Raw genomic sequence first — 27,363 nt, 5'->3', positions numbered from 1 at the left:
CAGTGCCTTGCGAAAGTATTCGGCCCCCTTGAACTTTTCAACCTTTTGCCACATTTCAGGCTTCAAACATAAAGATATAAATTTTTTATTTTATGTGAAGAATCACCAACAAGTGGGACACAATTGTGAAGTGGAACGAAATCTATTGGATTTTTGAAACTTTTTTAACTAATAAAAAAATGAAAAGTGGGGCGTGCAAAATTATTCGGCCCCCTTGCGTTAATACTTTGTAGAGCCACCTTTTGCTGCGATTACAGCTGCAAGTCGCTTGGGGTATGTCTCTATCAGTTTTGCACATCGAGAGACTGAAATTCTTGCCCATTCTTCCTTGCAAAACAGCTCGAGCTCAGTGAGGTTGGATGGAGAGCGTTTGTGAACAGCAGTTTTCAGCTCTTTCCACAGATTCTCGATTGGATTCAGGTCTGGACTTTGACTTGGCCATTCAAACACCTGGATACGTTTATTTGTGAACCATTCCTTTGTAGATTTTGCTGTATGTTTGGGATCATTGTCTTGTTGGAAGATAAATCTCCGTCCCAGTTTCAGGTCTTTTGCAGACTCCAACAGGTTTTCATCCAGAATGGTCCTGTATTTGGCTGCATCCATCTTCCCCTCAATTTTAACCATCTTCCCTGTCCCTGCTGAAGAAAAGCAGGCCCAAACCATGATGCTGCCACCACCATGTTTGACAGTGGGGATGGTGTGTTGAGGGTGATGAGCTGTGTTGCTTTTACGCCAAACATATCGTTTTGCATTGTGGCCAAAAAGTTCGATTTTGGTTTCATCTGACCAGAGCACCTTCTTCCACATGTTTGGGGTGTCTCCCAGGTGGCTTGTGGCAAACTTTAGACGAGACTTTTTATGGATATCTTTGAGAAATGGCTTTCTTCTTGCCACTCTTCCATAAAGGCCAGATTTGTGCAGTGTAAGACTGATTGTTGTCCTATGGACAGACTCTCCCACCTCAGCTGTAGTTCTCTGCAGTTCATCCAGAGTGATCATGGGCCTCTTGGCTGCATCTCTGATCAGTCTTCTCCTTGTCTGAGCTGAAAGTTTAGAGGGACGGCCAGGTCTTGGTAGATTTGCAGTGGTCTGATACTCCTTCCATTTCAAGATGATCGCTTGCACAGTGCTCCTTGGGATGTTTGAAGCTTGGGAAATCTTTTTGTATCCAAATCCGGCTTTAAACTTCTCCACAACAGTATTACGGACCTGCCTGGTGTGTTCCTTGGTCTTCATGATGCTCTCTGCGCTTTCAACAGAACCTTGAGACTATCACAGAGCAGGTGCATTTATACAGAGACTTGATTACACACAGGTGGATTCTATTTATCACCATCAGTCATTTAGGACAACATTGGATCATTCAGAGATCCTCGCTGAACTTCTGGAGTGAGTTTGCTGCACTGAAAGTAAAGGGGCCGAATAATTTTGCACGCCCCACTTTTCATTTTTTTATTAGTTAAAAAAGTTTCAAAAATCCAATAGATTTCGTTCCACTTCACAATTGTGTCCCACTTGTTGGTGATTCTTCACATAAAATAAAAAATTTATATCTTTATGTTTGAAGCCTGAAATGTGGCAAAAGGTTGAAAAGTTCAAGGGGGCCGAATACTTTCGCAAGGCACTGTATGTAATTTACATCTTGCTATCAGACTTCTCTTCTCCTGTACCATGATACTACAGTGAGGGTTTCTTTGTAGCCAGTTTTTACTTAATGGTTAGAATATAGGTAAAAAACGTGAAAGGGAACTCTCAATCAATTTTTTATTATTTAATTATTTTCCTGTGCCTGGGATTTCATCCTAAAAGCACATCCTGCATTTTAACTGCCATTGGAGTTGGCTGTTTGAGGTGACTTCTAGCAGTGCCTTTGGTGAGAGCAGCGTTACTGAGCTTACCGTGTGACTTATGGCAGGTGACTCTGGCGGTGTGCGTTTTAGAAGATAGCAAGCACTGCCCTGTTTTGACATGAAGTTGGCAGCGGTAAGCAGATTTGATTTCATATTTACCCATTCCGTAGAGAATGAAAACTGGGCACGATCATGGAAAAAACACAACAGGAAATGAAGCGAGACTGAAAAAAAGAAATAACAGGAAAAAACACAGTGATCCTTCAAAGCAAATTATTTCTTTCCACATTCCAATGTTTACTTACAGCATTGAGAGTAGTTTGAATTTTTTCCTCAGGAAATGGTTCTGCTTCAATGCTACTCAAGGATGCCCTTCTGTAGGCAATGAGTGCCAGTCTGCCAGTTGTGTAGAACTGAAGTATTGATGATGATGTTATCCAGTCAGTCGGATCCAACTCTTGACGATTCTATAGGCCATCTCTCGCTACGCTTTCCGGTCTTGGACTTTCTCTTTCAGCTGTTCTATGCCTAAACCAGTGTCTGTTTTGATGGCGTCGAGCCACCGTGTTCTTTGGTGGCCTCGTCTTCTTGTTCCACTGACCATTCCAAGCATCATTGCTTTCTCCAATGAATCTGATCGCATCACGTGACCAAAATAAGTGAGCCGGAGTCTGGTGATCTTTCCCTCAAGCGAAATTTCTGGCTTGATGCGCTCCAGAACCTCTTTATTGGTGACCCTTGCTGTCCATGGTATCCGTAACAGTCTTCTCCAGCACCATAGCTCGAAAGCATCCATCTTCTTTCGGTCAGCTTTTTTCAGGGTCCAGCTTTCACACCCATACATTGATATGGGGAACACAATAGCATGGACCATTTTGCATTTGGTTGTGAGGCTGATGTCTTTGCTCTTCCAGATTTGGTGCATGCTCGGCATCGCACTACTGCCTAACGCAATTCGTCGCCTGATTTCAGGGCCGCAGTCTCCAGTTCAGTCGATCATGGATCCCAGGAAGCAGAAAACCTTGACGCATTCAATCTCTTCATTATTGATGGTTATTTTGACTGCTCCATTTCCAGCTGTTGTCATGATCTTCGTCTTTTTAATGTTGAGGTGGAGACCCATCTCTTCACTTTCCTTTTTGATTCTTAAAATGAGATATTTCAGGCCATCTTCCGTTTCCGCCAGTAATGTTGTATCATCAGCTTAGGGGAGATTATTAATATTTCTGCCTAATTGAAAAGAAAAGGAGACAGAATACAGCCTTGTCGCACACCTTTCTCGTAATACTTACTGAAGTATTACCATCACATTAAAATCCTTTTACACAGCAAGTAACAAGCAGAGCTAGATCGTATCACAATTAAATCACCCTCTAGTTTGATTAGAAACATTGGGATTTCTACCATGTAGAAACAGTGCAGCACAATATAGAAATGCCATACTTGCCTAATTATAGTCAAATGATATGGCCCAAATTTGGGCAGTTCTTTAATGACCTCCTAAACATCAAATCTTTACAGCACTTGAATAAATGTCTGTTAAATAATCAATCCAGAGATGTTTTAATCCATATTTGAAAGCTATTAACTTTTGTTAATACAGCCTTTCTGCTTCTCTCATTTTCTTCTCAAGTTTATCTAGACGTGGAACTGAACAGATCACATCCTTTTAACTGAGCTGCACTCTAACCCCAGGCAATCTAGTTGCTGCCCTGGATACTTAATTTATTAGCTCTTAATGGTGTCCCAGTTTATATATTCATCAGAAAGGTCCTGTGATAAAAGCACAGGCCCAATCTTGTATCGCCATTTTGTTTTTACCCTCTCCTTGTAGGCCAGAGGAAGCGGGTCAGAGCACTCCTCTACCCGACAGAAGAGGTCGAAAGTGGTGGTGTGTGTTTCCAGTGCTCCTCGTGTGTCTTTCTGACTGCATCTATGTATTTACACTGCAATATGGAACCAGTTGTGTAAACTGCAATGCAACATTTTCATTGCTGAATAAATGTCATGACTGATTTCTTAATGTTTCTGGATATAGTCTTTTGGGTTTAATGACATTGAAGTGTAGTGCTTCCAGCTGTGTGGCAGCATTTTTATAATGCAGGACATAAATCCTGTATCTGGAAATAACTTGTCCCATGCATGTACTCGTTCACATATTTAACAACTTGTACTACTTGCTAACCATACCTTTTTTTCTGTGTAGCGATCGTCAGCCAGTGGCACCAGGAGCCCAAGGAGAAGGTGGTCTCCCTGCTTCTGTCCCACCTGCCCTTGCTGCAGCCACGCAACGCTGAGGCCAAGTGCGAATACATGAAACTCCTGCAGAAGGTGCTGAGCCACACTATCGAGAGCAGCCTGTTCGTGGAGGAGAGCCGACAGCTGCTGTCTTATGCTCTCATCCACCCTGCCACCACCCTGGACGACCGCACCTCCCTAGCCATGTGGCTCAACCACCTAGAGGAGCACCTGTCCAGTGGCTACATCCCCCTCCGGCCGGCCACCATCTACCACCCCCGCCAGGGCTCTGACGAGTGGGCAGCTGGCCAACCTGAGCCCCTGGATCCATGCCACGCATGGCAGGAGAAGGCCCCATCCTCTTCCTCCACCTCGTCTGCCGGCCAGAACGGGCATCTGCCCTTCCACGCCCCCACGTCTACTTCCTCCACGATCAACAATATAACCGGCAGCAACACAGGTGAGAGAGTGCTCACTGGTTAGTCTGCCTCACAAGTCACAGAGCACCATCTGTGTCTTTATTTTAAATCATAGTCTTGGTAATATTACCAAAATGCTGACATTTTAAGTAGTAAGACTCCATATATCGCATTAAATTTCTGGCTTATCTGTGATATGATTTTCCCTGCATTTCTGGAAATCAGGAAAAAGTAATATCCAGAGCTAAAAGTCACAGACTGTGTAAAATAAAAGTATCTTTCTTCCCTAATAGTGTTCTCTTCAAAGCTAGTTCTCAAGGCTTATGTTATTTTGATCAAGGCAACATTTTTTGGTTTAATTGTTTTCTGACACCTTCAGGCAGTAGCTGCAGCATTAAGATAAAGATGTTAACTGTGAACTTAAAGCTGTACTTGTCAGCAGGAGGAAGGAGAAATGTTCTATAATCAAAAACCAAAAAAAGAAAAGGCTCAAAAGAATTTGACATTGATGTGTAAATGAGGCCAGTCGGTGCACACCAATGTTCTCTGTGACTAACTGCCAGAGTTTCTTTGCCAGCTGGTACTGGGAGAGTGCATCCGTAAAGCATATTCTTAGCAATTCTTGGAATTCAATAAAATATATATTAACAGGTTAAAAGACTTCTGTTTGTATTACAATGAAATGGCTCAGACTTTTGATAAAAACACAAATAAAAAAGAATTGATTGCTGTTTTGCTACAAGAGTGTCCGTTCTGTTATGACTCTGTCCTCTGTTGTCAGATGTATTTATCATCTTGCCTCTCAGTTCCACAGTTAGATTTCATTAGAAAAGCTGTGTTTTGTATCTTTTGTCTTTGGTGGCTTAAGTGCTAGAGTGTGGAACATAAATAATAATAAAGCCTGAACCCCTAAAACTATTTCATTGGAGCCTCTAATTCTGATCTAGTTTTTACCCAGGCTTTTAGCTGCCTAACTAATCATTGTCTGATAAAGATACCTTAAACACAGTTAAACTGATGCTTAGCTATTTATTACCTTCATTGGAGAAAGAAATAAGTTATTGACATTTCAAAAGTGCAAACTGGAGATATTTTATAAATCATCCTAGAGGGTAAAGTCCTAATGGAATTAAAATATAATTTTCTAAACTTTGGACAGTATAAATTCATGTTTCCAGTATTCATAAGAATGAACATTATTACTGGGATCTCAAACACACTTGCTACAGAGGGCCAGATTTGATTTAATTGTTCTTTAAGCTGGCCATACACACCACATATTAAATTGCAATGCTAGGCCTAAACATAACCTAGTATTATTTGTAATGTTTTATGTTATTGGTGTTGTTATGTCTTTGCTAAATGCCAGTTTATTAAAATGGCCTCTGAGTATTGGATTTGTTTTGCATTATTAACTGTAATTAACAATTTAAAAAAAATGTAGTTGGATTATTGTACTCTGTGTAAATCTTTCCACAACTGGTGACAAAATATTGCAACTATATGGAGTCACTCCTGAATACATACATGTTATACAATTACTTGTGTGACATCCCTGCAAACAGAGTACATGACCCCTCACAGACATTGTTATAAAAAACTTTTCCCTTTTGCATGCTCTGCTCACATGATATTAAAAACAAACGTATGTTTAAAAACATGTTTTGGGAACTTGCAAATGTAAGTGATTTCTGGAGACAAAAGATTCCTTTTCTTTGATCTAAAGAAGCATTATTCCTTGCTCACCCCATGTTCTTGTTAAAGGAAGGATCCAGTCTTGATCTTTCACAACAGCAGAAATGGTTCTGGTTGACAGGCATTATAGTGGCTACAAAATTGCTGACAATCCAATTGGAACCTATATCTCTCTTGCCTATATTCTGTGCTGCTCAGTTCCCTGATGCCAGGGAGAAAACATTGGAGGTATGAAGGGTTGCTGTATACATGTTACTTGACCCTTGAAGCCATGAATTATATTTGGGGGTCCTTAGATGGGTGAACTGGGTAGTGGATACCACTGGGTTGATCAGAAGGGCTGTGGTGAAATGCCATGTTGTTGTGTTTCTGTTCTGTTTTGAAAAAAATTAAATTGTTCTGGAAAAAGTCCACATCAATTACTATGCTTCATTTACAACTTAAATGTGATGTAATATCAATGGGATGTAAGCATACAGTAGCAGACAGCAACGTTGGTTGAGGATTAATTACAGTATTTAGGTCTAGTGATTAGTTTTGTCATTCTGAAAAAAAATGAAAAGGCTTATTTGCAGAATGTTCTGTTTCCTGTTAGTGATCTTTTATTCAGAGTTAAAAGGGTGTCACATTTGATGAGTCTTAATGCATCTAGGAAGTGGCAGAACTAATGATCAGTATTACTCACATGGCAGCATGTCTGTTGTAATGATTACTTATTAACATTGTTTCATACTGAATGATAAACAAAAGTGCTGACTCACAGCAAGTTTGTAGATTTTGGACTGCTCCACTGATTCCACTGGCATGCTGAGTAAACTGCGAAGTGTACTGTATGACAGATTCTGTGCATACTAGATAAAATATTTGCTTGATTGTCAGCAGATCCTCTCTTTTTGGAGTGCACTCTGTTTTGTAGAAAAAAAGTTTTATTAAACGTTCAAGTCTGTTCAGTTCAGAAAAAAATTTTCAAGAGATGCAAAAAACAGAAATTTTCTGCCAACAAACATAAGGGTATCTGTTTTCATTAAAACCACAGGGAAATTTAATTTCAGAAACTGTACTGAATGACCAGACAAGTTTATTGAAATTGTCAATACCCTTTGAAACAGCAAAACCGCTTTCAAGATGAACATCGTTCTCTCCCTTCTCCTCCTCTGCTGTGTTGCAGTTCTGTCAAGCCAGATCCACCCCAGCCCCCTGAAGAGGTCCATGTCCCTGATCCCTTCAAGCCAGCAGGCCTGCGGGAGCGAGTGGCTGAGCCAGGAGGATCCGGGGGCCCGGCCAGCCTTTGTGCCCTCTGACCACGCTCCCCTGTCACCCCAGAGCAGCGTGGCGTCCTCGGGCAGCGAGCAGACCGAGGACCAGAACACTGCCCGCAATACCTTCCAGGAGGAGGGCAGCGGGATGAAAGGTGAGTATGGGGGAGTCTTTACGTTTAGGCGCATCTGAGGTTCAAACCACATTCGTTCTAACCGAGAGGCTTCAATGTGAATTGCATGTTGTTTCATTCTTCTCCTTTGTCTTGAAATTTCTGAAAGCCATATTGAGAAGCATCTGAAAACTCAGATGCATTTACAACATGAAGACGTCTGATCTTTGTCCAAAAGAGTAGCAGAGTCTCCTGGGTTTCATTCAGACCAGTTATTAAACTGAGCTAGTCATTGGATCATGATTAGCATGACCTTTGTCATCTGAGGTGTGAAACCTACAAGTCCTGTCTGGCAGAGTCAGACTTCCTCTCACCTGCACTGCCTGTGCACCTGTTCTTTCCATCTCACAGTAGGATTTTATAGCACTGTGGGTCTGGGTGGAAATACTGAGTGACTGATTGTGTTTTGCAGATGTCCCCACATGGCTAAAAAGCCTTCGTCTCCACAAGTATGCATCATTATTCTCCCAAATGACCTATGAGGAAATGATGATTCTGACAGAGCAACACCTTGAGTCACAGGTTTGGGGAAGCATCTTTCTGTTCTCTCTTACCTTACACTTTGTAAAAATGTACCTTTAGAGCAAGATGTGCTCCATGGGGAGGTCGATATGTGTTCATTTGCATTTCTGTTTTGGTGTGAAAATTGTTTGTTGCAATTGTGGCAGATTGAATTTGGAAATGAGGAAGTAGGCACAAATCACTCATAAAATGAACTCCTTGATGGTGGTGCTGATGGTGGTGAATACCGTGTAATGCAGTCTGCATTATGGTGTGCTTGTCATGAGGCATCAGATTGATGCCTCTGCCATTTCTGGCAATACACATGAATCAAGAAAACATCAGATGTTGGGGGGGAAAAAGTCTGTAGAGTTATTAAGAAATTTAATCTGAGCTCTTAAGCAGTTGTCTTTTATATCCTTCTGAAAATAATCATTAATCACATTATGATCATGCAGCTTGCATGTCATGGAACTTCCCTGTGGAATTCATCTTGGAACATTTATCCAAACACTTGCCTAAAACTGTGCTTGCTTTGTGAAACTGACGAATAAGACAAGCTCTTCTTTGCAGACCTGTGCTTGTGCTGTAAAGTGATTTCAGATTTTTCGGAAGAGCTACATTTATGTCTAGTTCCACATAATAAATTTAATTTAACATTTTGTTTTTCAGAATGTTACAAAGGGGGCTCGGCATAAAATTGCCCTGAGTATCCAGAAGCTGCGAGAGAGGCAGAGTGTGCTGAAGTCTTTGGAAAAGGTAAGAAGTCTGCTGATGACAGAGAGGTGTTTGCCTAATGCCCAGTGGATGTTCTCCCTCAATTTGGCTGTTGATGGGCTGCACATCGTAGTGTAAATGCTTAATTACTGTGTTTAAGTCTGCCTATTTTTTTTAATTAGTGCTTTTTAGAGATAATCTTGGGGTATCATATTGGTAGTCCCCAAGTCTCTGAAGGCACTTAGAGAAAACTGAGAACTGTAACCTGGACAACATGGTTTCTTTAAGGTTTTCCCCAGGCAATTGCCCTTTAAATATAAACCTGGAAGAAACAAAGGAGAATTTTAATGAGGTGCCATCGGGCACAAAACAAGTGAGAGCAGAAAGAAGATATCAGGTTCGAGGCGTTTAATGTAAAAGTCGAGTGCATTGCACAGTGGAGTCTGTTGCAAAAGGGCACATAAAAAAGGGAGGGAGGGCAACCAAATCATACCAGGACAAAATTAAACATGCTTGCACAGAGACTGAATTCAGATTTAAAATGGGACCAGGATGGGTCAAGTTTGCACAGCTTGTGTTTAAGCTCCCCACAGGTATTTCCTACAGGCTGCAGTGCCTATCATTTCTGTGGTTGGTGCCAGTACCATTTTTATGTTATATGCTGCTGAAGTTACTAAAGCAAACAAGGGCAGAAATAGCTCAGGTTGAATTGTTACCTTACAGTACTAAAAGAAACTAACTGAATATTTTGTTGAATTAGATGAGCAGAAGAGCAATTTAAAGGTAGATTTTAAGGCTGAACCTTCTTGTCTATGAAGTCACTGATGCCTGTTCTGTTTTAAGTCTTATACTATATAATTGTGATAGTCAAGCAACTTCTTTATTAACCCCCCATAATCCGTAAGAAATTTGTTCCATTGTGTGGTTTACTGTAACAGAAATAAATATACGATTACCTCATTGACACTTCATAGTGTTGGATGACTCAGAAATAAATGTCTCCCTGGGCACTTTAGTTGAACAGTTACTCGTTGTTGTTTCTGACTGCAAGTAAAGGAGTGGCCTTGAAATAAGAGTGAGGAAGGCTTTATTTCTCTTGGCGGAAATCAGCTTGACTGACAGTGGAGGTATAAGGGTCTAAATTTAACCTAGAAATGGATGTGAACATGAAAATGGTAGACTGGAGATCTAGAAGAAACAGATGTGCAGTTATTTGGAAGAAAGCATTGTGGTTGTTAGAAAATGGTGTTATTTTCTATTCTTAAACTTAATTGCAATATGATAATATGGTTTTGCTTTTAAACAATTCATACAAAAACTCAGACATTTGCTGCTTATCTGCAAAAGCCAAGCTTGGTCCAAGTAAACAGCAGTTCTGCCGCCCCTGTGGCAAGGTTGGAGGTTGTTCGAAGCACACAAATGCCTTTTTAGGAAGAAAATTGAACTTAAGTTTTGTATTAGGTTAAAGGCTGCAGTCCCACAGGCAAGTTAATAGCTGTTCATCCCCTAGGATATCCTGGAGGGAGGCAACCTTCGTAATGCCCTGCAGGAGCTGCAGCAGATCATCATCACACCCATCAAGGCCTACACCCTGCCTGCTGCCACTACACAGAAAGAGGCTGAGCCCACTGCAGAGGCTTCAGACAAGGGCACCAAGCCAGGGGAGGACAAGGAAGCAGCAGCTGAGGGCTTCCAATCCCAGAATCCCTCTCCTTGTGACGGGGAGTCCTCGACTGCGCCCATTGGAGATGGGGACATTGCTGGGCAATTCACCAGGGTCATGGGCAAGGGTGAGCTGTTGAATTTGCTTTGCAGATCTTATTCTGATACTAATTCATGATAAAAGCATTTGTTTCTGTAGAGAAGTTTCTGAACCTATAAATCAAGAGAGGGGGAACACAGTGGACATGCTGGTAAATGTTGTGTTGCCATGCTGCTCTGCTGATTGGATGTTTATAACCTGCCTGTATTGTTGTGTTTGCAGAAGATTTTTTTCCTCACAGGTAAACCATGAGATAAGAATTTATGCAGCTAAAATTGTATCCATTTTAACCTTCACATACCACACATTGTCCATGTCTTGAAATAACCATGCTTTTTAAAATCTAACTCTAGTGCCTATTGGAGAGTTTTCACAGATGTTTCCATTTATAGTACAGCCCATTTGCTGAAGCAAAAAATATGGTAATGGTTCTGCATTACAGCACCCTGTTTTTTCATGTTATTTCATGTATAGCCTGCTTTCCTGAAACCAGATTCCGAGGATTAATTCTCAATCTGATTTTTTTTTATGAATCCCATTTTATAAATAGCTTTTTATAAAGCTAATTGATGATGTCAGCTGGTATCAGCAGTTAACTGGTATCAGCAGATAATGAGAATTTGTAAAGTGCAATTTTGCAACACTATTTTTAAGCTTGATAGTAAGTTTCATTTACATTAAGAATTAATCTTAAAGTGGACCTCTTGTAAAATGGATGGATGAAATCACTTAAGTTTGCAGGAACCGGAAGTGTGCCAAATGCACTCACTTGTGGAATTATCTTGACTTCATTTTAATATAGCAGAGGATCAGTCAGTGCTGATGTTAAGTGTTGAAATAAGTATTTCACTGAAAGTCACTCAGACTAAGACTTCAATTCTGGTGCCCGCTTCTCTCATGAAATTTGGTAGTTATATGAATAAGGAGAATACAACCAAGTTTATTCACACAGTTGCAATTTAAAGCAAAATATTTTAATAAAAAGATGCAACTCTTTATCCTTGCTTCGGTTGTGCTCTTACCCTTCCTACTTTCGAAGTTATTTTTCTGTTATAACCTCTGCAAGAATGAGGGTTTATGGGGTTATATACATTTCACATTACTGGACCTCCATCTTTTTCTTCTTTAAGCCCTTGGAACTGTTTTGATGAGAGCACTCCAGCATTAGAAAGTGATTTTCTGGGTATTTCAATGAGTTGGAAGCTGTTGTTGATAAGGTTTTACAAATTTGTGTAGATCCTTCCTAGTATCTTTAGTTTTATATAGACAGGTGGTTCTTTGCACAGTGATCACATTGTTAACCATAAGCCTGAGTTTGAGTTCAAGGCTGGGATCTGACAGGCAGCTCTGCTTAGATTGTCTAGACTTATGTTATGCCATGTTTGTCTTGTGCAGTGTGTACCCAGCTTCTTGTGTCCAGGCCAGACGAGGAGAACATCAGCTGCTATCTACAGCTCATCGAGAAGTGTCTGGTGCATGAAGTGGGTATTTCTGTTGCATTTTTGAAATATCAAAAGTTTTTTTTCCCCAAAGTGTAATTGGTTCATTGAAAATGTTGAATCGCAAAAATGGGTAATTTTGTTTGCAAGTTATTTTTAAAACTAAGTTTAAGATAGACATTCACAAAAGATGTTACTGATCATTTAAACTGCTAAATGATTTGTCCCTCTGATGACAATTTAATCAATTCAAATAATTTTATAAATTTCAAATCGTATGCACCATCTTATTATAAGGTTGTTACCCAGGATTCAGTTTCTTCTGAGAAACAACTGGTAAAATAGTGGCACTTTTTTAAAACCCCATAGTAAAACTAAAAAGATAATGTATTAGAATGCTTACATATGTTAAAGCTTAGCATATATAATTTCTAGCTCATAAATTGTGCTCTTTTTCTTAGTTTTAGCATATACTGACAATTTTGTTTTCCGACAGTTTCTGCTTGGTAGCCACGTTGCATGGACAAATTGCGCCTTCCCATGGAGTTGTTTAAGCCAGATATTCAGTTTTGTGTTCCACTCACAGGTGTCCCTCTTCAATTCCTCCTAACTCCAGGCATTCACAGAAACCCAGAAAAAAAGGCTGGTATCGTGGAAGCAACAGGTTCTGAAGTTGCTTCGGTTGTTCCCTCGGAAATCCATGCTGGACATGCCTGGTTACCGACAGAAAGGGTGAGGAAAGACTGTGGGTAATGTGAGACTAAGAAAAATAGCGTTTCCCTTTCTGTCTTATGAATTGCGGGATAAGTGGAATAGTTACAGTTAGTCTCTACAGGCTTCTGGAGGACTAGGCCTTTGACTTCCTGCTAAAGAACTTAAGAGTCAAGGTGTCTTTTCAGTCTGAGCCTCCTCATTCTTCAATGAGCACTCAGTTCTGGTTCCCCGAGCTGCGAATATCACCTCATTGTACCCTCTTTTACCACTGACTGCTGTTGGATTTTATTTTAGTACAATAGTGATCAGGTCCTGTTCTTCATGATTCTTTGTCTTACTTACAAAGTTCAAAAGTTCTAATCTGTGTTTCATCTTTGTTGGATAAATTGGACACCATTATGCATTTGCTGTGCGATAGCTTTTTTTATACCTAACTAATTGTCCCCAGTTTGCCTTTTTTAATACATTTATCCTCCCACCAGCTGGGCGTATGGGTCGAACTCTCTCCCCACAGCGGGTTCTGTGGGCGTTGGGCTGGGACGCAGAGGGCAGAGGCAGTTTCAGATGCCCCCTCGGGGGCTCCCCCCCACTAGGATGGGACTGATTAGCCCAGCAAGCATAGGGGGTGCCTCCCCACGACACACCCTCACCAGCCCTGGCCTTGGGGGGCAGGGTAGGCAGGTGAGTAGCAGTTCATACAGGGTTGTCACAGCAAGACTTCTTGACACCTTTTACAAATGTCACCACGTTTCCAGAGAAGGATTCCACTCTTAATTCACAGTGGGTTGAGGTACACAATATGGTTATCACTTCCTTAAAAAAACATCCTGCTTTGTTATTTATCATAATGGAGTGATATGATAAATTTGTAGTAATAAACTTCCTTTTTTTAAATCTTAAAAAGCAAATTACACATAAACAACACATAAAAGCAATATATTACAATAAAATTAGTATAATTGACATATTGCATACCACAATCAATTGAGTGAAGGTTGAGTTGAATTTGTTCCACACTTCTTTTCACAGAAGTTCACAAGCTCCAAAAAGAGGAAAAAAATACAGAAAATGGTCACTATAAAAATACAAAACTATACACAAAAAGCCATGTTCTCGAACGTTTTTATACTAAATTATTCTTAAGGTTTATTAAAAGAGAAATAGTTTACTGCAATATTAAGAAAAGTAACTGAAATAGATTGCAAGAGTTTTGAATGCTGTATTGATTCAGAAATCCAGTCTACTCAATGTCCTACTTCAGAATATGTACCACAAGATTAAAGGAACCGAAGCTGGTGAACGGAAGCTCTTCAGGTTGCTCTGCACAGAGGCGTGGTGTCGATGTTCTTGCACTGCTGATGGTCTCATACTAGTTTCTGATAATGTATTGCTCTCATACAGAACCTGTGGTTTGCCAACCCTGGGGGCAGCAACAGCATGCCGAGCCAGAGCCGGAGCTCGGTGCAAAGGACACACTCTCTCCCCGTCCACACGTCTCCTCAGACCATGCTCATGTTTCAGCAGCCTGGTAAGGTGTCAGACCGAGTGAAAGATTGAAATGAAATTCAGTTGTATTCCCATAGCTGGCTTAATAAAAGAAACAGCATTGGAGCATGTATTACAGGTTTTAAGTTTTGATGTAGAGACTAGAGATTAGTCTTGATATGTTCCAACTTGTTACTTTTTAAAACCATTTCACAGGGTTCTTAGTGACACAATACACAAATTACTGAAATGTAAAGAAGTTTTCAGGAAGCTAGACAAGATTCGTAGACAACTTCAGATAGTACAGAAGTATTTATAAACTGGAGAAGGCCTGACTAGATAATTTTGTTTTTGAGGGAAATTGGGCAACCAGTGTCCAGAGCAGGATAAATATAAAGTATTGGTGCTGTGGTTCTGAATCTAGGTGTTGCATGTGTGCAGTAAATATTGCATTGTAAGCATTATTTGTTTCTCATGTATGTGTTAATTGGTTCCTAAGTTCAACAAAGCACACGTTCATCCTAGCAAGTAGCATGTAAGATTGTATTGAGCTATAGTGCTCCACTCCTGTCTTTGATTTTCCACAATACAGATGGGTTCCCAGGTCTATTTTAAGTCCTTAATAGCCGACTTTGTTTGAAAGACGATGCACAAGTCTAGGTACTCTATTGATCAGTTGAATGAAATGGTAAAGGCAGTCATTAAATATAAAGTACGTTTGTCCTTGAAGGCTAGTGTTTTGCAGTTGGAGTGAATTACCTTAAGACCTGGGTGATTGTGCCTGCAACTGAGTATATTCTTCTTTTGAGAAATAGTAATGAATTTCTTCTTCTGCTCTTTTTCCTTTCCAGAATGCCAAGTTCCTGGTACGGATCTGGAGATCAACCCAACGCTGGAGTCGCTGTGCCTCAGTATGACGGAGCACGCCTTAGGGGGTAAGAACATGCAGTTGTCTCAGCTTGGTACGCAAGCCTGCTTTTCGGTTTTTCCTTTATGGGATTGACTTCTCTACTCATCAAAAGCTACAGTAGAGCTCAGTCTTTGCAATACCAAGCCAATATCAATTTACAAGAATGCTTGTATCAGTATCTTGTGAGAACAGCTTGTACCTTGTGATCGAATCAGTTTGTCAGATGTGAACACTTACCACTTTCCATTTTTAGAATTTTGTGATGCACAAAGAATTTGTTATAAAAGGTTTATAAAACCCTGTAAATTCTCATGCTTATAATGGAAATGATGGTCCTATTCAGATTAATGGAAAATTGTGATACTGTGATACATACCAGTAATTAGCTTCTACAAACAATACATAATGTAGGCTCTTGACATCACATGACTAAGTTTGAAACACACCATTGTACTTGAATGTCACTTATGAGTTTTGATGGCTGGTTGACAGCACATTTAAATGAGTAAATCTTCATCTGATTTGAACAGTATCAATCATTGTAGTTGTTTTAACTTTGCTTCAGTTCTTCAATCTGTACAACTCTGCTGATGCTGATAAGATTCAACTACTGCCTTTTCTATAGCATTCTCTCTCAGAAAGGTGATCTCAAGAAGGCAAGATCATTTCTTTTCTAAACTTCTTCACGTTTGCATGGTGAAAAAATAGGGCTCTTTCTTTTCTCTACAGATGGAATGGACAGGACATCGACAATATGAAAATGATTAAAAAAGACAGACACTTCACATTCTATAAAACACTTTGGATCCTGCATCGTTCTTTTCACAGAAGTGGCGCAGGACAAATTGACGCTCAAAAGAAGAAAAAAAGTAAAGAAAATGGTCACTACAAAAAGACAAAAGTATACAAAAAAACTAACTGTGTATATGTTCTCTGATATTTTTGTACTTTATTATTCTTAACTGAGGTTTATTATAAGAGAAGTACAGATTACTACAATATTAAGAGAGAAAATTACTTAAACAAATTGCAAGACTTTTGAATGCTACATTGATTAGCAAAGCCAACTACTCAATGTCTCCTTCTATAGATGTACCACAAGGTAAAAGGAACATGGAAACAGTATAGTGTTCAGGGGGTGATGCTGATGGTCCTGGTTTGTGCTGGTCTTGCATTTGGAAAGGAAGGGAGGATTTGTACAACTCCAAAGGTATTTTGGCAGGGATGTTCTTCAAGCATACCTAGACCACACGTCCTCCTTGTAGCCTGGTGAAACAGACCATGAGAGGTGGTTGCAATGTCTCCACTATTGGGACTTGCCAAGGTATTCCATAGTCATCTCTACCAATTGTTAAAAAATTAGCTTTTTTGCAAATGTTGGAAATAATGAAGTTTCGTATCTTTTATCTCCATTCTGTCCCTTAATTAGTTTTAGTAGGAGATTTATTTGAGACTATTTCTATAAAGACATATGCTGCAACCAGTAGCTCTTCTGGTGTACACTGCTGTGTTTATTGCTTTAATTAATTTGGTAACCCAAGTCATTGGTGAATTTAGTGTTTTATGAGCTTGATTGTAATGATGAAATGGATTTTCAGTAAACCTGCATCAATTTACAAAACACCACCAGGAAAAAAGCAGTTTTAAAATGTTGTTCAGGTTTCCAGTCCTCCTCATCCTCCTTCTCATGTTTTCATTGCAGTTTCATCAAGCTCTAAAAATGAGCCACTATGATTTTGTTAGTTGGATTGCGCAAACCTTACTCTTTCTCAGATCATTTTGAAAATACTATGCACATATAATTTGAATAGTTTTATCAGCCATTGAGTAGAATTTATGATTATAATAACAGATAGTAGAAGTAATGTTTTAAATTGATTGTTTCAGTCCCCTGGTAACATTGCAACCACCTAAAGAGTAATCATCTTAGAGGGTCTTTTCTCTGGTTTCTCAAAGTCTTTGGATATTATTCAGATCTGAGGTCTAGGGTTCCTGTGTTTGTTAGTTTTTCCTTAGGATGCATGTTTAAAATGTCAGAATAAGACACTTCTGGTATTTAAAAAGAGATTAACCTCAGCTGTGCTTGCAAGAGTGAAACCTCAAATTTCAACTGCTTTTCTGCCGGTCAGAATTCATTTGCCATCAGTCAAGCACGTCCCCAAAAGAAAAAAGGTTTTTTGTTGTTTGTTCATGAACTAATATTTGTCTAAGGTGCTCACTTTTTGGTATGCCAGCCAGTTAAGAATAGCCTCTAGTTTTACAGTTGACTACCTGAATCAAAGGTGTTTGCCACCACCCAACCCCCCCCCCCCCCCCCACACACACACACACACACACACAATGTCTTAGTCTAATTTCAGGGAAGGTAACTTTTATTTGTCAGTTTAGTTTTTCAAGAAAAGAGCTTTCAAACTTAAGTACTCTGAGCTGTCGTTTTGACAAGGAACAGGCCGAACACTCTGTGCTGCATTTTTAGGTCTTCAGTTTCTCCAATGATTAACACTTTCCTTTTCTCTCCAGTTCTTGGTTACAAAGAGCTGTTTAATGTCACCTTGGCCTTTGCGGTACTTTGCAGCTGAAAGTTATCAGCTTCGTTTTTTTGCTGTGTGCAGATTTGTCTAATTTTCCTTTATCTCAACACTTTTGCCTCACTTCTTGCACAAATTCAAAGACGATCTCAGTGGTCCCACAGTACACAGCTGGCTTTGTGTCACCGGGTGATAATCCTCTATTTTCTTCTATATTTATGTTTTGAAGAGTCAGGTGCTGGAGAACTGAATTAGCAAGATTTTGTCATTCAGCATAACTTCCTAGTTTAACAGAGACAGAGGCTTGTAGGTTGTGTATATAAATAAGAGAGGAAACAGCGGCTTTGATTTTCTTGTGTCACCACTGTGCACTGGCTAGGCTTTACACATCCTTCAGTTTCTCTGGTTGATGGGGGTATATTTCTTACTATAATTCTTTTTTTGGTTTATAGCAACTGTTCAGGTTATGTAGTATTTTGGGGGCATTTGTGAATGCTTTAACTAGAGCCAGAGGTCTGATGGATAAGAAGAGTGGGGGGTACTGGGTGATGTTTGTCTACCTGATTTCCACATAGCATGTTGCTCTTTAGTGTGATTCCAGCTATTCTGCCTATGAAATAATAAGCTGGTTAGAATGAAAAGTGTCCTACTAGAGCACACAGTGTTTGTGGTTGTCTGCCGGATTAGATTGGTGATTTGCTCAGAAAATGCTTTTTGTAGAGGGGGGGAGAAGGAAGTGTTGATGCTGGAAGCCGGAAGTAGCAGATTTTCTGATTTACAGTTTAAAAGAATGTAAATTCCGTTGGTATGAGGGAGAGGGGAGGACTGCCTGACTTCTAACTGCAGGATTATTCCAGGATGAAAACCTAACTGAGTTCATACAGTCATAATCTTGACCCCTTTTCATATTTTCTCTTCAGTACGTCCTTAGATAAAAATGACTTGAATTGTAAGTCCATGTCTTTGGTTTGTCATTGTAGTCTGAAAATGCTATCTTTATCCTGGTTGTTTTAGTTGCTCTGAAGTGTGAAATCTGAATCAAAAGTTATCTCCTTATTTAATATGCAAGTATGAATGACTTGAGGATTTGGGGATTTCAAAGATGGACATATGATTCCAATTTCAAAATAGTTTTATCCTTCTCACAAGGGCACTGCAGGCCCATGTTTAATGAAGTGTTTCATATAAAGCAATACTGCTGGTTCTTAAATGCTATCTCAGCTCCACAGTTTTCTTTGTGTAGGTCTTCTCGTTATAAGGTTACAACTAAGGTTACAGCTATGAACCATCTACTGCCACACCCTGTAATCTGTAACATCTCATATTCCCCACCCGTACTGGGGGGGGATTGTTGTTTAATCCTTGCAATAAATAAAATGGACAGTTTTCATAACCTGTAACAGGTATATCATACCAAGTCTGATGTAGGCCAGCTACTGCTTTTGTTACATAGTTATGTAGCCAGCTATTTTGGATTAAACTAATGAATTTGGCTTTAATGTTTAATGATTCGGATTTTGTTATTTTCTGTAATACGAATCTGGGCTTTAGGTACCCAAAGCAGGAGGCTACATGTTGGGCAGTTTTGCATCATTCCTTCTTTTTACCATTAACCTCGAGGGTAAACTTCTTCCTTATGTTGCAGTGTGGCAGTTAGGAATTAATGGACATCACAGTTGTCCAGGCTTTAAAACAACACAATTTTTGTCTATTTCATGCAAATTAACAAGGCACTGCAAAAGTTTATATTTTTATCAGTTATGTGCTTTATGGCTCATAATCTTAGGCTTGGGGACAAGCTGGGGTTGCTGTATGATAATTAAGCATCAATCACACTTAAAAGGATCAGTCTTCATGCTTCCAATACAACAATTAAGGGTTTCCGTGTGAAAGTAGAACAGCATTTACTTATTCAGATCAGTTATTTGAGGAATGATGCCTTAACTGAAAGTGGGTCACTAACAATACAGGGGGATTTGCCTGTGAGTTATTAACGCAAAGATTCTGAATCAGAATAGATGAGATGTATCACAGTTTATGGCAAGGTTAGTTAAAAAACCTATTTTACCACCAAGCTGGGATGACTGTTAGAATTAGGTGCAGTTCTGTATAATATGCTTTAATGGACTCAAAGCATTAACATCTTGAAATTCTGTAGATTATACAGCTGACAGGCAGGAAGAAATCAGAATATTGGACAACATAACTCACTCATCTATATAATGTAGACTATAGCTCGATTCTGTGCACATCTTCTCTTTCTTAGTGCTGTACCTGGCCTCTTGGAAACCTTTTTCAGAACTGACCTGCAGAACGGTTGTTTTAAGTGTAAGTAGTGTGAGGTATAACTAAGAGGCCTTGTGAAACAGACAAAACTAAGAGTGTAAAGTGCATAGACTGAGCCAGCCACATCACTGGTTAAGTGAAGTGACTGCACACAATGGCTGTGCAATGGCTGTCTACTTTTGGTGTTGTCCAGTACTGCAGCACCTAATGGGGTTTAATTGCTTAATTCCTTGATTACTAATTTTCTCATTAATTACAGGGTACCTAATTTGAAATTTCCTTCACCTGATTGTCTGCACATCTCTCTAGCCCATGCAGCCATATATGTCTCCCAGGACACAAAACTGCATCAGGTTGTTCCAAACACTGACAGTATGGTTCTTTATTGGTTCAGCACTTAATGGTGAAATGCAGAAAGCGTCATATAAGTCCTACAAATCACAATGATTTTAAATGTACCCCTCATAGATCTTAGTTGTTTTGGGTATTGAGAATGAGCCAATGAGCGTGTGCTGTAAAAATGGGTCTCTCCTGTGTTCCTCGCATCAGACAGTGTCTGGCTGCAGAACTGCAGAGTCAGATTACTTGTTCTTGAACACTTTACTTTTTCACTCCACAGTACCCTCTGGTGGGTGTCGGTGGCTCTGCAGCCCAGCTTTGGCTGCTGGAAGTGAATGGAGGAAGGAGCCCTGACCAAGCTGCTTGCCTGGGTGCTGACACAGAGGTTTCCTGCAATGAGACAGTTTTGCGGCTGAGGTGTAATGATCTTGTGGCTTTCTGAGCTGTCAGCAGGAGTGAGGCCTTGCTGTCTGCTGCTGTGCCACTGCCTTCTTTCTCAAATTGTCATTCTTAGGCATGTGGACTTGTTTTTTTTGTCATATCAGCTGTTTTAATCCCTTACAGTATCATGTGCTTAGCCCAATGTGTTAAACCACCAAAACAGGGTTCCACAGGTCCAGCAGGTTATGTGGACCTCCTTAAATCATCCGCACATGATCTTAGAAAGAGAAATTAGCTTTACTAAGAATTAGACCTACCCCTCCTACAGAAGTCTGAAGCTAACCATCCTGCTAGACTGGTAATGTTTTCTTTTACTTGTTCTGTTTTTTCTATCCAAGAGGTGTTATAGAAGCTTAAAGGACCATATTGTAGTATTTTTTTATATTGTTTAGCACTTGGGTACTTTTGCTTGTTCATGTCTCATGGAAGGATTGCTGACCAGCTGTGTGTGGTTTTGTGAGTCGCATCCAGTGGATGAAATAAAACATTAAGGTTGGAAGAGGAATTGGTGTAGGTGATATTTGTCTCGTGAAGATTATGCTATTTAGGTCCCGTTCCTTTGATTGGTTTGATTCGGCAGCAATGCAGTTACAAATGGAGGAAGAGGTTTTTCCCTTACCGGCTCATTTTTGGTTAATGTAAGGTTTTTACTATCCTTTCAATTTGGGATCTAACCCCTTTCTCCAGTTCCCACACACACAATTAGGAATTGCTTATTGTAAATTATATCATCCCTCCTCTGAGACCACAGCATCAGCACAAGTGGTGTTAGACAGTGAGTGTTTTCTGCAGAATGTGCAGAATTCATTTTGCAAGTCCCCTAGTGCCCATAGCAAAGTTGCACTGGAGGAGTGATGTGACTTTTGCTGACAACACTTTAAGGTCATAAGCATTCCGCAAGTCTCAGGTGTGGCACCAAGCTGAGAACGGTATGACAGACTCAAGCCCACCTATTCAAACCTATAGTCCATCTGGTGCTTAGACTGTAGGACCTGTCCTGCCTTATGAGTGTGTGCCATTGCTGATCAAGACACTGGAGAGCCCCAGTGATTAGCAGTGTGTGTTTGCCTGTTTATAGTAATGGTGTGGTATTTTCAATTCTGTTAGCTAAAAGGACTATAGACAGGTGGTTGACTATATATGGACACATTTGTAATGTCTGTGATGTTGATTTGTGCACCAATGTTGTGAACTGACAGAGAAAGCCAAACACTTGAATTTTGAGGACAGGGTGAGGGATGGTTTTTCTGGAACATGAATGAAAGTAGCATGGAAAGTTCTTCAGATCTGACTTTGTCATTGTCTTGTGAGAAGAAAGGCTTAGGCAGGAGGCCTATGGGATTGTATGTGCTTTCTATTAGTCATTCTGCTATTTCAGTTGAAAATCTCATGCTGTGGTTGGTTATGCTTTTGCAAATGTGACCACACTGGGACACTCTTTAATGTAGATTGAACATGCCCGTTCACCAGTGAGATGAAAAAAACCTTTGTGTAATCACATATGCTCATTTTAGACTGACCTCCAAGACTGGAAAAAGTGGGTCTTTCAGGTTCGTTCCAGAATGAGTATGATGAGATTGAATAAGGCTTCTGAGTTCACTTGCTAAACATCTTCCATAATCCATCTTCTTTCAAGGGCAATTTGAAAGTAATAGAAAACTCTAAAGTCCCTCAGCCATAGATTCACCATATTGTCCCATGAGATGCTCCCTTCAGAACTGCAAGTTTGCTGTGTACATCTTTGGCAGTGTCCTTGAATTGTTAAATCCTCAAAAGACTTAAGAAATGGAGAAATCTTACTCGTCCGTTGTGGAGCAATACCTTATAGAACGTAATTGCTGCAGATCAGGTGTATTCTTAAGGCGGAATCACATCAATGTTGCAGTTGCTATTTGTTTCCAAATGTTTTATTTTCAGCAATGAAATTCTTCTATAGACACTACAGGCCTCTGTACTATTTTAGTCTTTGATCTAACCAAGTAGGTCGTTGCTGCTTTAGTTTGGGTTTTGAAGGACGTTTACTGACCTTCCCTTGTGTAAATGTAAATTGGCACAGATTTCTTCCTGATGTGCTGGCTCGAAAAAGGAACACCTTTTTGGTGACCAAGTCTGAGCAGACGGAAGGGTGGATTAACAATACAAATGCAAGTGAGGGAGATTAGCCTCATCACTGGCCTACTGTTTGATCGGAGTGTAACTGTGAAAAATGGAAAACAACATCCACTTCATATTCCACCTTCTTTTCCCCCCAGTCTTGTGTTCAGGTTAACTGCTTCTTCAGCTATTTTCTGATAGATATCAGGACATACATTATTCCATTCTTGCTGAGTGATTTAGTACAGAGATAATTTCTAACTGGAACATTTTGTGCTCAGAGAAAGTAATGGGTTTTGACTGGGAGGGAGAATTTTCTCTTTAGAAACTAGAGCTACCTCGTTGGAATCTTTTCACTTCTATTTTAGATGTGGCTGCAGTTGGGGGAAAAACAATTTACCAAATACAAAAAAATGTAAGGCTGATAATTCAGAAATTGGCGTTTTTTTATGTAGCTGGGGAATACATAATGTACAAATATCTTCAGCTACGCTTTCAAGGAAAGGCAGAAGGGTACCCTGAAAGCATTTTAACCAAACGCTAAGACGTCCTCCCTCCCTCTGGGAAATCTGTCCCCTTTCCAGGGCAGGTGGAAGCAAGAGGGATTTTTAATTGCCTGCTTGTGCCCTAATGAGTTTTTATCAGGAATTGCCTCCTAAGTTTGGTACAAAGGAATTTTTCAGAGGACAGAACAGAGGGATAAAGGTGAGAGGTCAGCTTTTTACCTGTTGACATAAGGAGACTTCCAAGGTGTATTTACAGAGACAATAGTTAAATATTTATTTCTACAAAAATAAAGAATAAGGGTCCTCAAAATGAAAAATAGATGTTATTTTAGATACATTTTATTATGAATAACTTTTGTTATTGCTATGGCTGGTAACCATGAGAACATTAAGAAACTCTATTGTGTAGTCGCTTGGTTTATTATTGCTTCTCTTTGTAAAGGCAAGTGAGGATAAAAACACAAGTATTAGTAATTTTGTTTTTGTTTGTTTTTGTGTTTCCATGTTAAAGCTGTGCTTATTTTGTAATTTTATTTTGTTCCTTTTGTTTAAGTGGAGGGGGGGTGGTAAAATCTCCCCAACTCATCTCTCCTCCGAGCTGCCTTTACACTTGACACTAGTGCATCTTTGTATAGGAACAAAAAAGGTTACTTACATTGCTTATGTATAATAATGTATTTGTCTGCCTCTTAAAATATGGGACACCTTGAGGTTAGGTTTTGGTTTTTGTTTGGAGTCACTAAAGTAAATTAGCATAGTTGTTAATTTCTGCACCTTGTATCTTCCCATTGGGACTTTAAATAAAGCTCTCTGAGAATGCTATATCAATGGAGAAGCAACAAACTGCAACTGGTTCTGACTCTGACTTTTTTTTAGAAATAAGAGCAAAGATCTGTTTCTCACGGCTGATTTTATGAAAATTGCCCCCTTCAGAAAACATCTTATTAATCTCCTTATGTGTCATTGCAGCAACAATGTTCATGCCACAGCTTGGGGCTGAGCTAGAAGTTAATCAGATGGTATGGTTCCTTTTCTAAAGGAAAGCATGTAAAGATAAAGTAAACTAAAATGATACTTTCCCTTGCACCATATCCATTGATACAAGTCGTAAGAATAACTCTTTGCAATTTGCAACTGTTCTACTTTGTTTCATGTGCTGAATGTGGTGTCTTGTCATCCAGTTCTGAAGTTATTAAATTTCTGACCTGGAGCACATATGAAAACACTCGACTGCACATTAACTCTTAAGTATGTTTGTCATGATTTAGGGGCACTTCAAGCTGTGTTTGTGCTGAGTTCTGTTAGCGAGTGGCTTGTCTGTAGTCTGGGATTTTGGTCTTATATTGCTGCTGAAACAAAGCTGGCCAACACAAAGTGGTTATGACAGTAAGTGTTGGAGACCACTGCTGGCACCTAACTTGTTTAATACTAAGGTGTGGCCCCACAGTACCATTGCCTTGCCCAGTTGGACCAGAGTGTAATGATGTGTTTGAAAATAATTTGCACTGTCAACTCCAGCTGTCCAGAGGCTTGACAAATACAGAGACCTTTCTCAAACTGTGCAGTGGAGAGGGGGTGGGGGAGATAAGTGTGGGACAAGGGGAGGGAACGGGGTGGTTTGTGTTGATATGATGAATTGTAAAAACCCATTGTGTAAAATGCAGCTGTGTGTTGTGTTTTGTACTGGCTACAGGTGCAGAGCTCTGTCCTTTCTTGAATAAGAATTATTTATATACCTTAACGCTGCATGCAGATGAGAGAAAAAGTATCCCAACTTGTTAACGCAAAATGTGGCTGTGCCTTTTTTCTTGTTTTTGTATATTATCTGATCCCTATTAAAAATAAAAAAAATAAAAAAAAGTTGGGGAAGGGCAAAAAAACTGAATAAGAGAAAAGTTATTTATATAAGCTATAACACTCAGATTTATTTCATTCTATTGTGTTAAAACATGGAGTACTGCAACATGCAGCAATGATCCCAAAGCTTACAAGGGCAGTAGGGGGAGTTTTGTCTTGAAGTGTTTTGGTATCTGTTCACTGCTCGATGTATGGAGAACAGGATCCTGGTGTATTCTAAGGAGTTGTTAAGCAAGGTTTTCTGGAGAAAATACCACACTTTCAAAGGTTTTTGAAATCCTTATATAATTCCAAGTGTTTCTTGCTCTGTTTCATAGAGCTGTAGTGTGCAGCTTTTTAAACGCGCAGTGGTAACTGCGGGCTCCACGGGTCCGTCTCCTCATTCTTTGCGCAATTTAACAGAGGGACAAGTTTCTCCTCTTTGCAAAGTAGTTCCAAATCTGTCTCTCTGTCTCATGGGGGAAATAAACTGAGGATCTCCAAGCCACGGATGGCTCACATTACAGCCTGAGGCTTGCGATCCTGTCATTGTGCATCAGCAAGGAGCTCACTCGACTCAAAGTCTCAAAGTGGGAGCGTGCAGCAGCCTTCGAAGATGAGCAAGACCTGCAACTGTGATCCCATACCTGAGAGGGGGTTGTGACACTGTTTATTTTTTTCTTTTTATTTTTCAATTTCACCTTGGTACTGCTGCTTACTTTGTTCCTGTTCGTAACAGAAAGATGCAAATAGACTTTATGGGTGCTCAGCAGCATTGAAAAGCGGAGCCTTTGTTTTAAAAATATATATAATTCGCATTTATTTAACATCTCTTTGATACTTCGAAAGCAAGGGGAGAGGGTTACCTTTGTTTTCTTGTTTTTTTTCTTATTTGATTGCCCTTCCCTAATAGTTAACATGAATTGAAACAAGAAATATATAAATATAATAATCTTAAAGGTTTTTAAAGCTCTGTTTCAAATTGTTCATGTTTTGCTGGTTTATGAAGGCTGAAACATTATTTTGAGGAAATTCATACCTTTGTTATAATACATTTAAAAAAATGATGCAGTGTCTGTGTCTTCTTTCTCTCGGAGGTTGTGGCCATCTGGCAGACTTCCTTTATTAAGGATGATCGAAACGAAGGAGGTAGGAGGGAAACTCAGGTAACCACCTTTGGGATTTTATTTGTTCTTGGCAGTCAAGTGTGATTGTTCTCAACACAAAGCCCAAAACCAAAAATTGTGATTTTAATACTTCAGCACAGTCAGATTTCTACATGATTGTCCGCCTCAGGCACTGGAGTGTGTGCACCCCAGATGGTGCTGCTGTTTTACACTTGTATCATCTCTGCTCATTTTAAAATGCAGGGACTCTGTCATTTTTTGTGACCAAGCAGGAAGGCAGTGCTAGTATTTTGGTTTGAGTTCACCCGCAGTTAGTCTAATCGGAGGACAATACCTATGAATCGTGATCTGCAGCTCTAACAAAGGCAGGGATCCTCACTTTTTGTGAAAGGGTAACGTTTCCCTAATTTAATTAGATATACTGGTGGGGGGGGAGAAATGCAACACCTGGTCCTCCACACTCTGGCCCTCCCATCTGCGTGGAACAGGCTGAAGAGTGAGTCATCCATGAAGAGGACCTGATGCCACTGCTGACGAGTCCATCGCAGCCTCTGTCTGGCCCCTCCAAGACGCCTAGGAGGTGTGAGCAGAGGGCCTCTGACAGGTCGCCTTACTCTAAGGCTCTAAGGCCAGCAGCATGCAGCTTATTTTTTATTGAGGTGTCAGAATAACAGACAAGATGTGAGGAGCTGTCAGACTTGGTGAACACTTGTTGATGCAGAATGCACCTTAAAAAAATCAATCATGACTCCTTCGAGTTTCATGCACATTGAAGTCACAACTGCGTCTTCTCTTCTACTTGAATTCATGGGTATGAACAGTAACAAAAAAAAAAGGCAAATGGTCTGTAAAATAGATTTCTTCCCATTTCCAATCTAGTGTTTGTCAGTCAGTGGCAGTGTAAGAGGCTGGTGTGTTTCATGTCTCTTCTAGAACTGTAACCTCAGCTGACAAAATGAATGTACTTTATTCTTAATTGCTGTAGGCTGTCATTATCAGCCTTTTAAGAGGTTGTTTCTTCAGCTTAAGAGTTAGTGAAGCACT

General features: G+C 39.9%; 1 protein-coding gene across 4 annotated transcripts in view; it reads left to right on the top strand.

The window, feature by feature from the left end:
* The window catches only part of samd4b (sterile alpha motif domain containing 4B), a 46,557-nt gene extending 20,298 nt beyond the window's left edge, over positions 1-26,259 (top strand). For 3 of the 4 annotated variants that reach the window (XM_088627608.1, XM_088627609.1, XM_088627610.1), the window contains exons 3-13: positions 4,060-4,551; positions 7,374-7,616; positions 8,047-8,162; positions 8,808-8,894; positions 10,363-10,642; positions 12,010-12,095; positions 12,670-12,785; positions 13,250-13,448; positions 14,169-14,295; positions 15,104-15,187; positions 15,892-26,259. In XM_088627608.1, coding sequence (XP_088483734.1) covers positions 4,060-4,551; positions 7,374-7,616; positions 8,047-8,162; positions 8,808-8,894; positions 10,363-10,642; positions 12,010-12,095; positions 12,670-12,785; positions 13,250-13,448; positions 14,169-14,295; positions 15,104-15,187; positions 15,892-15,920 — 1,859 coding nt within the window. In that variant the 3' untranslated portion in view covers positions 15,921-26,259. The remainder of the gene's footprint in view (positions 1-4,059; positions 4,552-7,373; positions 7,617-8,046; positions 8,163-8,807; positions 8,895-10,362; positions 10,643-12,009; positions 12,096-12,669; positions 12,786-13,249; positions 13,449-14,168; positions 14,296-15,103; positions 15,188-15,891) is intronic. The other variant, XM_088627611.1, reaches the window with a different exon arrangement.
* The last annotated feature ends 1,104 nt before the right edge of the window (positions 26,260-27,363 follow it).

This window comes from Lepisosteus platostomus, chromosome 4 (assembly GCF_059453375.1).
Source record: "Lepisosteus platostomus isolate fLepPlt1 chromosome 4, fLepPlt1.hap1, whole genome shotgun sequence".
NCBI classification, from domain to species: Eukaryota; Metazoa; Chordata; class Actinopteri; order Semionotiformes; family Lepisosteidae; genus Lepisosteus; species Lepisosteus platostomus.
The sequence above is the reverse complement of the archived record's forward strand: the minus strand, read 5'-3'. Positions and strand labels throughout refer to the sequence as shown.